This window comes from Myodes glareolus, chromosome X, assembly GCF_982192425.1.
Source record: "Myodes glareolus chromosome X, mMyoGla1.1, whole genome shotgun sequence".
Taxonomy (NCBI): Eukaryota; Metazoa; Chordata; class Mammalia; order Rodentia; family Cricetidae; genus Myodes; species Myodes glareolus.
The window spans coordinates 106,219,252-106,231,692 of record NC_142053.1 but is presented as its reverse complement, the minus strand read 5'-3'; the positions used below and the strand labels follow the sequence as shown (position 1 = coordinate 106,231,692).

The window sequence follows — 12,441 nt, the reverse complement described above, 5'->3', positions numbered from 1 at the left end:
CCTCAGCAATTAGAGTAACCTCTCTCTGTTGGTTAAGGACACTCCATCAAAAGCTGCCATGGGAAAAAGGGTCTATTATCTGGAAAGGGTAACTCTGCAAATAGAGGATCCACTCCTGTGAAATGCAATCTTAGAGCGAGGCTTCGCTTCAGCAAAGGTACACTGAAAATTGGGCTACTCATGTGAGAGGGGTAAAATGAATGGCAGGGAAAATATCCTCTGCAAGTGAAGATCACCTTGCAGGGAGAGATATCCCCATCCAAGAATGCCCTGTAAAGGGGGGTCATTCATTTTAAAAGCATACCTCTGAAAAGGGAAAACTGTCCCAGGGAAAAATATTGCCACAAAAGGAGGCATTGCTTCAAAAAAAAATTATCCTATAGAGGAGGGTTACTCATTGTTTAGGGGAAACTCTGCAAACACAGGACACTTAACTGGGAAACATCAACCCAGGGAGAGGTCAGCATTAGAAGAAAAGCCTCCCAACATTGGAGGGTCACCCAGTTCTGAAAGACAAAACTTGGGTGCATGAGGACACATTAAACGTGTTGTTGTTCTCCAAAAATGTTTCCCACCATTAGTAAAGGGATAAATCCATTTTATGTACTGTTTTGCTATTTTCTTTTTAATTAATTTTCACTAAAATCTCCAATATATTATAATTTTGTTTATTTTAGGCTTATGTATTCCTTTATTCCAGTGTCTTGAGACAAAAGGCCAGGTTACTGACCTGAAATCTTTCTCTAAATATGTGTGTGTGTTTGTGTATCTGTGTGTGTGTGTATGTGTGTGTGTGTGTGTGTTATTCTTTTATGTCTGAGCATGTGTCTATGGGTTTTTCAAGAGAGGAAAAGGAATCACATCCCTCGAAGCTAGAGCTTGAGATGGTTGTGACACCTGTATTTGTCCTGTAAGACCCAAACTGGGTGTTTAGCAAGAACAGCAAGGCCCTGAAACAGCTGCACCATCTCTCCAGCCCCTTTTCCTTAGTTTTAAAGCAGACACTTATAGTTGAAAATCATCCCTAATCACTAATTCAGTAATGGTATAGATATTCATATATTTTGTCTTCATTTGACTTTTTCATTTCCAACAGCTTCTCTCTGTAGTTTAACTTTCAATTATCCTGCCTCAGCAGTTCAAGTGACTGTGCTTGTAGGCCTTCATCACTATTTGTGGTGTTTTCTATAAATATTTGAAATTGTGTTTTAAAGTCCTCATTTTACACATTGAAACAGTATTTACTTTTGATAGATTCTAATTTTCTAAATTACTTAAATTTGCTTGTTATTGATTTCTAACTACATTCCAGCGTGGTTAAAGTGTGTAGTTAATTCTACACTTTTCTATTCTTTTTCTTTTTCCTGGTTGTGATTTAACATGGAGAACGTTCTACATTGACCTGAGAAGAATGTCTGTGCTGCTAGTCTTGTGTGGAATGTAGTGTAGATGTATTTCTAAGACTATTTTCTTTGTAGTGCTGTTTAAGTCTTTTATCTCACTGTTCTATTGTCTCTGTGGTCCTTACTACTACTGAAAGTAGTTCATGAAATCTCCAAAAAGTAACTTTAAATTGTCTATTTTATCTGTGTGTTTTCTTGGTTCATGTAATTTTTTCTGATCTCAAGCGACAGTAATAGTTTCCTATTACAATCATCACTTTGACCAATAGTAAGCTTAGTTTTGCCCATAAGGTTTTAGTTTTAAAGTGTATTTGGTGAGATACCTAAATAGCCTCTCTAGCTTGGTAGGCTTGTAATTTGTTTTCTTTATGGAAATACATTTAATTCAGAGTGATACTGTAGTATTTCACAGCCAAAGATAGTAGTCTCAATTATCTTTCTTTAAAGATGGACCATAAGCTTATTTATAATATTCTAAGCTTTAAACATACTTGTAGAGATGTACATGTATTTTAATATCTTAAAAACCTGTATCAAATACAATTACATTTAAAAATTAGATATATTTTTTCAAGTTATCCAAGACAATCCTTATATGTATTTCAATTTTCACCAATAATGTGTAGTATGTTTCCCACACTCAAATTAGCATTGCATGGTATCAGTAAGTTTTTCATTTATTTTTATTGTGCTCTACATTTTTCTCTGCTCTCCTCCCAGTTATGATAACAATTTATATCTTATATCTTTTCCCAGCTTTCTGAATTCGGACTATGTTTTTATTTTTCTTATACACAGATTAATAGATTAATTAATCATCTTTACATTCTCTGGGTGAATGGAAATGAACTCATTGCCATGTTCAGAGTTTACCAAATATGGAGGCAATGAAAAAAAAAGTGATTGAAAAGAAACCTATTCTTCCTCAGTGGCGACAGGCTGGCGATGACACCCATTTCTTTTTAACCATCTGAGCTGTAGTGCCCTTCATCTCAGAGCTCCTCCACACACTCGTATTCATGGATTGAAGAGAAGGGTCCAAGTAATTTTGGCAAAGATTGCGTCAGAGGAAGGAGGACATATTAATCAAGAGAGTTGTTCAGGTTGTGCATGCCTTAATGCTAGTCCTGGAGAAGCATTAACTTGGGGATCTGTGTGTGCTTCAGGACAGCCTGGCCTTTAGAAACGTCCCACCCCCACAAACCACCTGCCTCCACTATGACATCAGAGTAGTGGTCCAATCATTTAGCTGTGGAACATCGGATAATTTGCATAGGACTCTCTATAGGCCAAAGGGCTTAAGCCCATCCCCAAGATGATATTTGTGTACAGCTAGTTTCCAGAGAAACCAAACTTAGTGCTGGCAGTTGAACATGCAGTGTGAAGCTCTTCTGAAGTCCTTAAAAAAAGAACTAAATCAGAAGATATGATCCTCGTTTTCGAACTAATTCAGACTATAGAATTCTTTGTTGTGTTCCCAGTCCATTTTGCCATATAAATAGGTAGTAGAAAATGTGTGAATTCATTAGTATAAATTAAATGAGTTATGAAAGAAAGGACCTCATCCTCGTGATGGACATTATAAGGAAGGAGATAACTTCAGGCATTGCCTCAGAAAAAAGTACGCTGCATAGGAGGGTTACTCATAACAGTGCGGTTACCCCTGGAAGAGAGGAATATCTGTTGGTGAATATCGCCTTGCAAGGAGGACTGTTCATCCTATCAAAAGTCATGCTCCGAGAAGGGATATTGAAAGGAGGAGGGTAATTCCGTGCTACATCCACGGCTGTCTCGCCAGTGTAGCAGAAATGTTGACTGGATGGGCCAATATTGCCAGCAGGATTGGGATTTGTGCTTCCAGGAGCTGTGTGTTCCAGGTGGGTCGCTGGTAACCAGTTGTGGTGTAAAGCTACCTGAGTTGCCATTTGTATTGACTCAACCTGGCTGTCCTTGGAGCCATATGTTTGTCTTTTCCTTTGTCTATGTGTTCTTTGTGATTCTTACAGATTACCAATAGATCAGGCTATTCCAGGCAGTTGCGGATACAAACAAGACTGCTAAGGACATTTTTGAATTCTGCTCTGCTGTTAATCAAAGCCTTAAAAAAGTAGCCAGTTCTGAAATTGCCAGAATCATCATTAGGACAATTCCTTGATGATGTGGAACAAAAGGAGTTAATTTTACTAGGATACATCTTAGAAGCTTTAGGCATTTGCCTGAGAAATATGTGCAATTGTAAACAGAAGGCCTATGAAACCTTTCTTGTGAGAAGAGAAAGACCTAGCCTAAACTGACAATATCTGAGCCTGAGAATTGAGAAGGGAGGAAAGTTGAAGTTAGTGATATAAAGTAAACTTCAGAAAGACTCAAGACTATGTATTAGAATTTTCCTAGCAGAAAGCTTTCCCAGGGAGATAGTAGCCTTTTTTCTTTCTCACTCAGGCACACAAGGTCACTTAGCTCAAACCAACCAGCCACCTGCAAGCTGATAAAGATGGTCTAGCTCAAGGGCAGTGATCTCTTTGAAGGCAAGAGGAGAGAGTTTGTTTTGTATAGTGTGAGAAAGCAAAAGTCCTTGTGCCCAAGTCAAAGCATCTTCAAAGATTCTTTTTGTAAATTATTTTATGCTGTTCTTTTCTGTCTTAAGATTTGATGATGTATGCCTTTGCCAAGTTCTTTGATTGTAAAAAATATATAATCCTGCACTGATGTAAGTAAATCGCAGCAGCATGTCTCAACATTGAGAGTGTCTGTGTGTCGCTTTCCTCGCCATATCCTGATCTCTAATGTGCCTGCGCCCTGATTCCCAATGGTCTGAGTGGCTCCCCTGAGCCGGTCCGTAGCAGGTGGCGCCCGAACAGGGACTTGAAGGACAGGTAATCTTTCTCTTTTCTTTCTTTTCCTTTTATTAGTTTTCAGGAACGGCTCTTACCAGGGAGCTGCAGTCCTGCCAGAAGATTTGCCGGTCACAGTGTAAGTAATCTGAGGAGCTATGGGGCAATCTATGAGAGATGCCTCACCAGACATAGTCCTAAGGATGGTCTATGCTGCAGCAATGAAGGGTTGGAAATTCAGCGCCAATGGAGGAGGTGTAAGAGACTCCTCATCTCTCACTTGTTATAATTGTGGGAAACCTGGGCACATGCAGAAAGACTGCAGGAGGTCCAGGGGAGCAGGGCAAAGGGGAACTCCCGGACTTTGTCCCCGATGCAAAAAGGGAAAGCACTGGAAGAATGAATGTAAATCTAAGTTCCATAAGGATGGAACGCTCTTAGATAAGAATAAAAATAAACATAAAAATAGAAATAAAAACCAGGCAAATATAAAATAAAAAGTCTAAAATTATGATCAGAGAAAAGTTAATATGGAATTTTAAAAAGGTATTAGCAGCTAAAGGACATTTTCTATGCTTCTTCTTTTTTCTGAGTTAAGTTTTTCACTGTGATAACACTCAAGGTTTCTTCCGCTGGCCAGCAGTTTCTTCTCTTAACTCTTTCCTGTCCTAATACTGCTTATAAAAAGTTTTAAATTATATCAACTTGTAACTTTAAAAAACATTAATTTAAAAACAAATGTTAAAGATACATTAGGTTTCTATATTATCTAAAAACCCACAAGGGCAAAAAGGCTAAAATAATGATAATAAATAAAAATAATAAAAGGGGTTTGTCTAAAAGTGTCTGGCTTAATCAATGAAACAAAGATTGAGAAAGGAGTCAAAACCTAAAAATTACAAAAGGTATATAAAATGTTATAATTTCTTATATCTGAATGTTTAATGGTCAATTCTGGTTTTAAAAGGATTTATCTTGTGAGAAGGTCATGGTTATTTCTTTTATGCATGCTTGTGTAGCTTTATGATATTAAAAAATATATGAGGTGAGTATACTCAACAGAGTAAGGGTCTCAAAAATTCTGTCCTATGAACATCATATAATTTTGCCATATTTTGCCAAATAACTTTCTGAGCAAATATTGATTTGGGTACATTTTTCTTTAATAATATAATCATTGATTAATTGTTTATGCTAACATAATGCTTTCTCCACATTCAGCAAAGAAATGATATTTAAGATTCGTCGTTTTTCTATGTAAAGACTTTCTAATATCTTGACAGTTATTCTTTGCAGTAAATATTCAAATGTTCTGACTCATACAGTTTTTGAGAATTTCATGTCTTAAAAATAAAACACAAATGCTTATAAAATGTTTCGTATTGTTAATGTTTAGGTTTTAGCCCCATTGTCTTTGCTAAAAATGATTAATTTACAGGTTTACTCTAACAAAGATATGGTATATACTTTTGGTTTGTTAAAAATATAAGTTAATAAAAATAATAAAGTTTGCCTAATCAGAGATACCTGGACAGCCCTAAATGCTTCAAAAATCTGTATAAAATGGCATTTAAAATAAAGTTTAAAAAGCATATATTAGACAGAGACTCTGAGACTTTAACAGTGACCTAAGGTCTCCAAAGAAGATTATGGGACACCAAGATGTCTCCACCTGGATAACAACAATGCTGACCACTGGGTAGGATGACCCCCCAGTGCAACACCTGCTGTCAGGACCTGGTTCAGACCATGAACAAACAGCAGGGGAAATAGTCCTCAGGTAAGCTGGGGATCCTGTGATTAAAGCAGGGGAAAATAGTTCTCAGGTAAATGGGAATCCTACGACTAAAGTAGGGACGATTAATTGCTTTTCCTATAAGTAAAAGGAAAGCGTCTGCTGTTAAAGCAGGATTCATTAATAGCTCTCTTTGTAAATAGAGAGAAGGCAACCTCGGCAAAGCGGGGGTTAATTGCTTTTCCCTGGAAATGAAGGGGGAACAGCCGCTATCAAAGCGGGAGATTTATTGCCCATTCCATAAACAAGGAATGAGTAAAAAACAGTTTCGCAAGTCGACAAAACGAAAGTAAAAGGAATATTAATTAAATATGGGTGCTAATCAATTGCACTCAATTTTTAAGCTCTTAATGAGCTGCTATGTTTAAAGAATCTAGAAGATAAGACAAAATACTTAAAAGAAATTTTTTGCCATTGCACCCTGGCTCGCCGTTTCAGGAAGTCTCTCGATGTCATTGTGGGAAAAGAGGGGAGAGACCTAGACTTTGCATTTAAGCAAGGGATCCTTAAGGGAAAGGAAAAATCAGTTAAGGAATCAGAGCCAGGAATTTAAAACCTGATGCTCCAGAGTTTATCATACATGAGTTGCCTAGAGCAACACCAGGTAGTGCTGGCCTTGATTTGGCTAGCTCAAAGGATATGTTTCTTTCTAAATGGGATGGCATTTCCTTAGTACCTACATCAATGAAAGGAACATTGTTGCCACAAACTGTGGGACTTATTATAGGAAAAAGTTTCAACTATCAAAAGAATTTTAAGGTTGTGTCAGGTGCCATAGATGCAGACATAGAAAATGACATTAAGGTCATGGTGAAACCATTATCTGAAACTATTCAGATCCACAAGGGACAAAGAATTGCTCAACTATTACTGCTACTTTATGTTAATTTACCTAATAAAGTTTTGAGGAATAAATGAGAGCAAGGGCAGTTTGGATCCTTAAGGGAGAGGTCAAGTCAATTTGGAAGCTAATTAGAGGCTGTCTGGAGAATCTATATTACAGTAAAGCAGGAGAAAATGGACAGGCAGCGCTGGAAATGTTGCAAGAGGAAAGATCAAAAAAATCAGAAAAGACAAGCAGTAAAAGGAATCATCAGGAATGGGGAGAGTTGTACCCGGACCTTTCTGAGTTAAAAGAGTCAGATAAGCAACTGCAAGCAATTGTAAGCAAATTTAAAAAGGTAAAACTGAGAAAAAGGATGAGAAAAAAGGAGAAAGGAGGTTTAAAAGCGCTGATGCTTTGCCCCATAACACCCTCCACCCTTCCACCTTATGTGGGAGGAGGTCAGGGCAGCTCTGAAAGCATATTTTATCTAAGCGTTTAGAAAGAGGTGAGAACTGAGCCACGATCAGCATACCCAATCTTTCAAAGTCTGCAAGAAAATAGGTACAAAAAGGATAAAATCATAAATTATCTAGGAGCATGAATTTGTGAGAAGCAAATTATTCTACAAAAGGTAAAATTGAGAAAAAATAATTTAAAGATCTTGAAGGATTTTCAAAAGTTGTTAGATGATATAAATTGACTTAGATGTTATTTTAAGGAGCATCCTGTAATATCTCCTAAAATAACATTATCACAGCCTATTTCCATGGCCCCAAATGTATTTACAGACGAATCAAAGACAACATTTAATCTAATATCAGATTCTATAGATGTTAATACCCTCAGAATTTTAGAAGTAGCTGGACCTATTAAAAGTTCCAGCCCTATGTGCCTTTTATTTCAGCAATTGCAACATTTAATTTGGCAGAGAAGAAATTGTTTTTACATTCAACATATGAAAGTCCATACAGCTCTGTCAGGACCTTTGAATGAAGGAAATAATATAATTGATCAATGGACTAAAATGGAATATATATATATATATATATATTCATGAGTTCTTCCTTGGAGAAGGCGAGAGCTTTTCATAAAGCTTTTCATGTCAATGCTAAAGCATTATAACAAAAATTTCATCTCTCTCGAGCAGATTGCTCGACAGATAATCTTGCTCATCAACATCCACCCAGCATTGGAATAAATCCACGGGATCTACTCTCTCTAAAAATTTGACAAATGGATGTAACACATGTACTCTCCTTTGGAAGGTTATGCTATATGCATATGACTGTTGATACTTTTCTATAGTTGCCTCAGCACACACAGGAGAAGCTATTAAGAATGTTATTCAATATCTCACTTTATGTTTTCAAATCATGGAAATGCATTTACAGATAAAGACAAATAATGGGCCTAAAAATTTTAAATGTATTAAATTCTGTTCCTAGTATAAATTTGTCTCTACAGGTTTCTCCTTGGTTGGCAGACACAAACAAGCATTAATTGCTGCCTACAACTTGCTCTAAATGACTGTGGACCATGGACTTCCTAAAAACTGATGTGGACCAGTCTAGCCGATGTGAATGCCCCCTGGCTCTTCGACACAGTTCACGAACCAAATGTTTCTAAAATTTTCTCTTTTTGACTAGCATTTTACCTTTGTTAACCCTTGACAACGTCGCCCCAAAGTCAGCTGGAAGCAGTTAAAAGAATACATCGCCCAATTATCCCTGGTTAAAATGCTAAGTCAAAAGAGATATATTAAAAACCCAAAGTTAACAAAGCTAGCTTATGATTGAGCTGATCCTTAAGATCAGGAGGTTTGGGGAAATATAAGACCCTCACCCCTTATTTTCAAAGGGACAGAAGAAATTCCTTAGGATGTTTTTCATAATAATGTTACAATTATTAACCAATTATAATGATAACTTCTTTACAGTCATAATGGTTCTACTTATGTTTCTAAAGCTTTTGAAACTTTTTGTGCACAATGACACATTGTACATATTACAAGCATCCCATATAGCCCTTAGGGCCAGGTAATTTTTAAAAGAGCACATGAATATTTTGCTCCTCATCATTTATTATCACATACCTTATTTGTATTAAGTCATTTAAATACTAATGATAAAAGATTAACACCTGCAATGGTGCATTGGACCTGTGAGTCTAACTCTGTTTTGCCAAAAGTCCTATGGAAAGATCTGCTGTCTGGCCAATGGAGAGGACCAGACGTTTTAATAATATTTGGACGAGGGTATGCTTGTGTGTTTCCACAGGATGCCAACTCCTCCATCTGGATACCAGACAGACTCGTCCGGCCGACACCAGGAGAGGAGGCGAAAAAGGAAGAGGCAATGGAGACAGACGAGATATCTGATGTGTCAAATGAGGAAAATGAAGGCAACTCGGTCACAGGCTTCGGAAATCACCTGGACGAAAATCAGATGCCTTGTCAAAGAAGCTAGAAGACTGCTTATTCAGCAGGGAAAACCCCTGAAACCCAGCCTGTACTTTCTTGCTTTCTTAGCCTTAATATCTGCTCCCCCTACAGTACAGGGAATGGCTTATTGGGCCTATGTTCCTAATCCCCCAGTTTTACAACCTGTTGGTTGGCTAGATCAAGAGCCCATCAGGATTTTAACTAATGATACTAGGAGACTGGGAGGTGCTCAGGACTCTGACGCAAGAAGTAGTTCGTCCTCGTTAATAACCTTTGAGGGACATTCTGATTCCTTGCCTATTTGCATTACACTTTCTGGAAAGGTACCAAGATTTTGCTTAAGTTCAAGCTATAGAACTTTTCTTACTGACAGCCCAGATAAGGAAAATATTGGTAAGAGATGGATTTGGGAAATTCAGATGCAGACCTTAGGTGAATATAATTATACAGAAAAGTTTGAACAGGTCTCATCTATGCCTATTGAACCATGTATTCAAAAATATCGGGATAAGGATCAATTTTGGGATTCAGCTATTAATAAGTTCCCTACATGGCTAACTTGTGGCTTTCCAAATACAGTCACTAAATATCAGCCTAAAGATTCCTCTTATGAAATTTGGGATTATTCTATATCTTCAAGTCAACAGTATTTTTATGAAAATCATATAAACACTCATCAAGAGAAATTTCATCCCTATAAATACGTAAGGGTAGGAGAGCCCTTACGAAGATGGTTTTCTCCAGGTTTTGTTGAGCCTACATGGTTTGCTAAAGAAGGGAATATTACTAGAAAGCACTCTGGCCTGTTCAGATTGCTTGCTGCAGCTAATATATTTCAGGAAAAAAGACCTAATCATACTAAGTCTGAGCCTATAGGACTCAGGGCATGTATTTCTTATCCTAATGCATTGTTATTAGCTCAAACTGCTTTTGTTATATTACCAAAGTGAACAAGTCCTATCAAGTTGTTTGTCATTCTTGTAAACTTACTAATTGCATTACTTCAGCTGAACCAAAAGATTTGAATGTTTTGCTTGTTGTTAGACGTCCACCTTTTGTTATGTTACCTGTGGAGCTGGGAAATGATCCTTGGTACGATAACCCCGCATTGCAAGTTTTGAATACATTAAGAGATTTGGTACGGCCTAAGAGGTTTGTGGTCACACTTATTTTAGGCATAGCAGCATTAATATCAATACTCACCACTTTCGCTGTAGCTACAACAGCATTAGTTCAAGAGATTCATACTGCTCATTATGTGAATACATTAAATAAGAACATTACATCTGCATTACTGAGACAGGCAGCAATTGACAATGAATTGGAAGCAAAAATTAATGTATTAGAAGAAGTGGTCCTTGCTCTTGGACAGGACATTGCTAATTTGAAAACTACTCTATCCACACGTTGTCATGGAAGCTTTAAAGCAATTTGTGTCACACCACTGACTTATAATTATTCAGAGCCATGGGACAAAGTGAAGGCACATATACAGGGTGTTTGGCGAGATAATAACATCACATATGATTTAACTGCATTACAACAAGATATTTCTGCTATTAGCCAAGCTCATTTACAACTAGGAGGTCTACAAGATTTGGCTAATAAAATTGAGTCAGGAATTAAGGCTTTGAATCCATTAAATTGGGTGCAGTATTTTGTCCTCATTGGAATAGTCATTTTATTAGTACTGTTGGTGATTTTTCTATTCCCTTGTCTCCTTAAGTGTCTTTTCAAGTCAATGGCCCAAGTGAAACAGGAGGTGTTCGAGTTGCATTTTAAAAATAAAAAACGGGGACCTGCTACATCCACGGCTGTCTCGCCAGTGTAGCAGAAAAGCTGACTTGATGGGCCAATATTGCCAGCAGGATTGGGATTTGTGCTTCCAGGAGCTGTGTGTTCCAGGCGGGTCCCTGGTAACCAGTTGTGGTGTAAAGCTACCTGAGTTGCCATTTGTATTGACTCAACCTGGCTGTCCTTGGAGCCATATGTGTGTCTTTTCCTTTGTCTATGTGTTCTTTGTGATTCTTACAGATTACCAATAGATCAGACTATTCCAGGCAGTTGCGGATACAAACAAGACTGCTAAGGACATTTTTGAATTCTGCTCCGCTGTTAATCAAAGCCTTAAAAAAGTAGCCAGTTCTGAAATTGCCAGAATCATCATTAGGACAATTCCTTGATGATGTGGAACAAAAGGAGTTAATTTTACTAGGATACATCTTAGAAGCTTTAGGCATTTGCCTGAGAAATATGTGCAATTGTAAACAGAAGGCCTATGAAACCTTTCTTGTGAGAAGAGAAAGACCTAGCCTAAACTGACAATATCTGAGCCTGAGAATTGAGAAGGGAGGAAAGTTGAAGTTAGTGATATAAAGTAAACTTCAGAAAGACTCAAGACTATGTATTAGATTTTTCCTAGCAGAAAGCTTTCCCAGGGAGATAGTAGCCTTTTTTCTTTCTCACTCAGGCACACAAGGTCACTTAGCTCAAACCAACCAGCCACCTGCAAGCTGATAAAGATGGTCTAGCTCAAGGGCAGTGATCTCTTTGAAGGCAAGAGGAGAGAGTTTGTTTTGTATAGTGTGAGAAAGCAAAAGTCCTTGTGCCCAAGTCAAAGCATCTTCAAAGATTCTTTTTGTAAATTATTTTATGTTGTTCTTTTCTGTCTTAAGATTTGATGATGTATGCCTTTGCCAAGTTCTTTGATTGTAAAAAATATATAATCCTGCACTGAAGTAAGTAAATCGCAGCAGCATGTCTCAACATTGAGAGTGTCTGTGTGTTGCTTTCCTCGCCATATCCTGATCTCTAATGTGCCTTCGCCCTGATTCCCTATGGTCTGAGTGGCTCCCCTGAGCCGGTCCGTAGCAATTCTCTAAAGAGAGCATCCTCTTCACCGAACTGTCAAGACACAGCAAGTCTTTGCCTCAAAAAGGGAGCCCTGGTGAGGAGAGCTACTCATTTGAGAGGAGTAAGCTGTCCAGGAGAAGACCCTCCTCAAGTGAAGCTTGCCTTGCAGGGAGAGGTCGCGCAATGAAAACTCACTCTGTAGAGTGGAACCAATCATTTGAGAAGTGCATCTGGGCCAAGAGAAGACCCTCTCCTGGGAATATTCAGCCCACAGGGATTGTTCCACCTTG

General features: G+C 37.8%; 1 protein-coding gene across 1 annotated transcript; it reads left to right on the top strand.

Moving 5' to 3' along the window:
• Nucleotides 1–4,113: 4,113 nt before the first annotated feature.
• Nucleotides 4,114–12,070, top strand: LOC148117439 (endogenous retrovirus group K member 25 Env polyprotein-like). Its single transcript, XM_087902844.1, has 2 exons — nt 4,114–4,279; nt 9,135–12,070. The coding sequence occupies exon 2, from the start codon at nt 9,136–9,138 to the stop codon at nt 10,246–10,248; it is 1,113 nt and encodes a 370-aa protein (XP_087758970.1). The 5' UTR covers nt 4,114–4,279; nt 9,135; the 3' UTR covers nt 10,249–12,070.
• The last annotated feature ends 371 nt before the right edge of the window (nt 12,071–12,441 follow it).

Excerpts from the sequence above, each read along its gene's own strand:
- LOC148117439 (XM_087902844.1), top strand. The coding sequence starts at position 9,136 with ATGCCAACTCCTCCATCTGGATACCAGACAGACTCGTCCGGCCGACAC.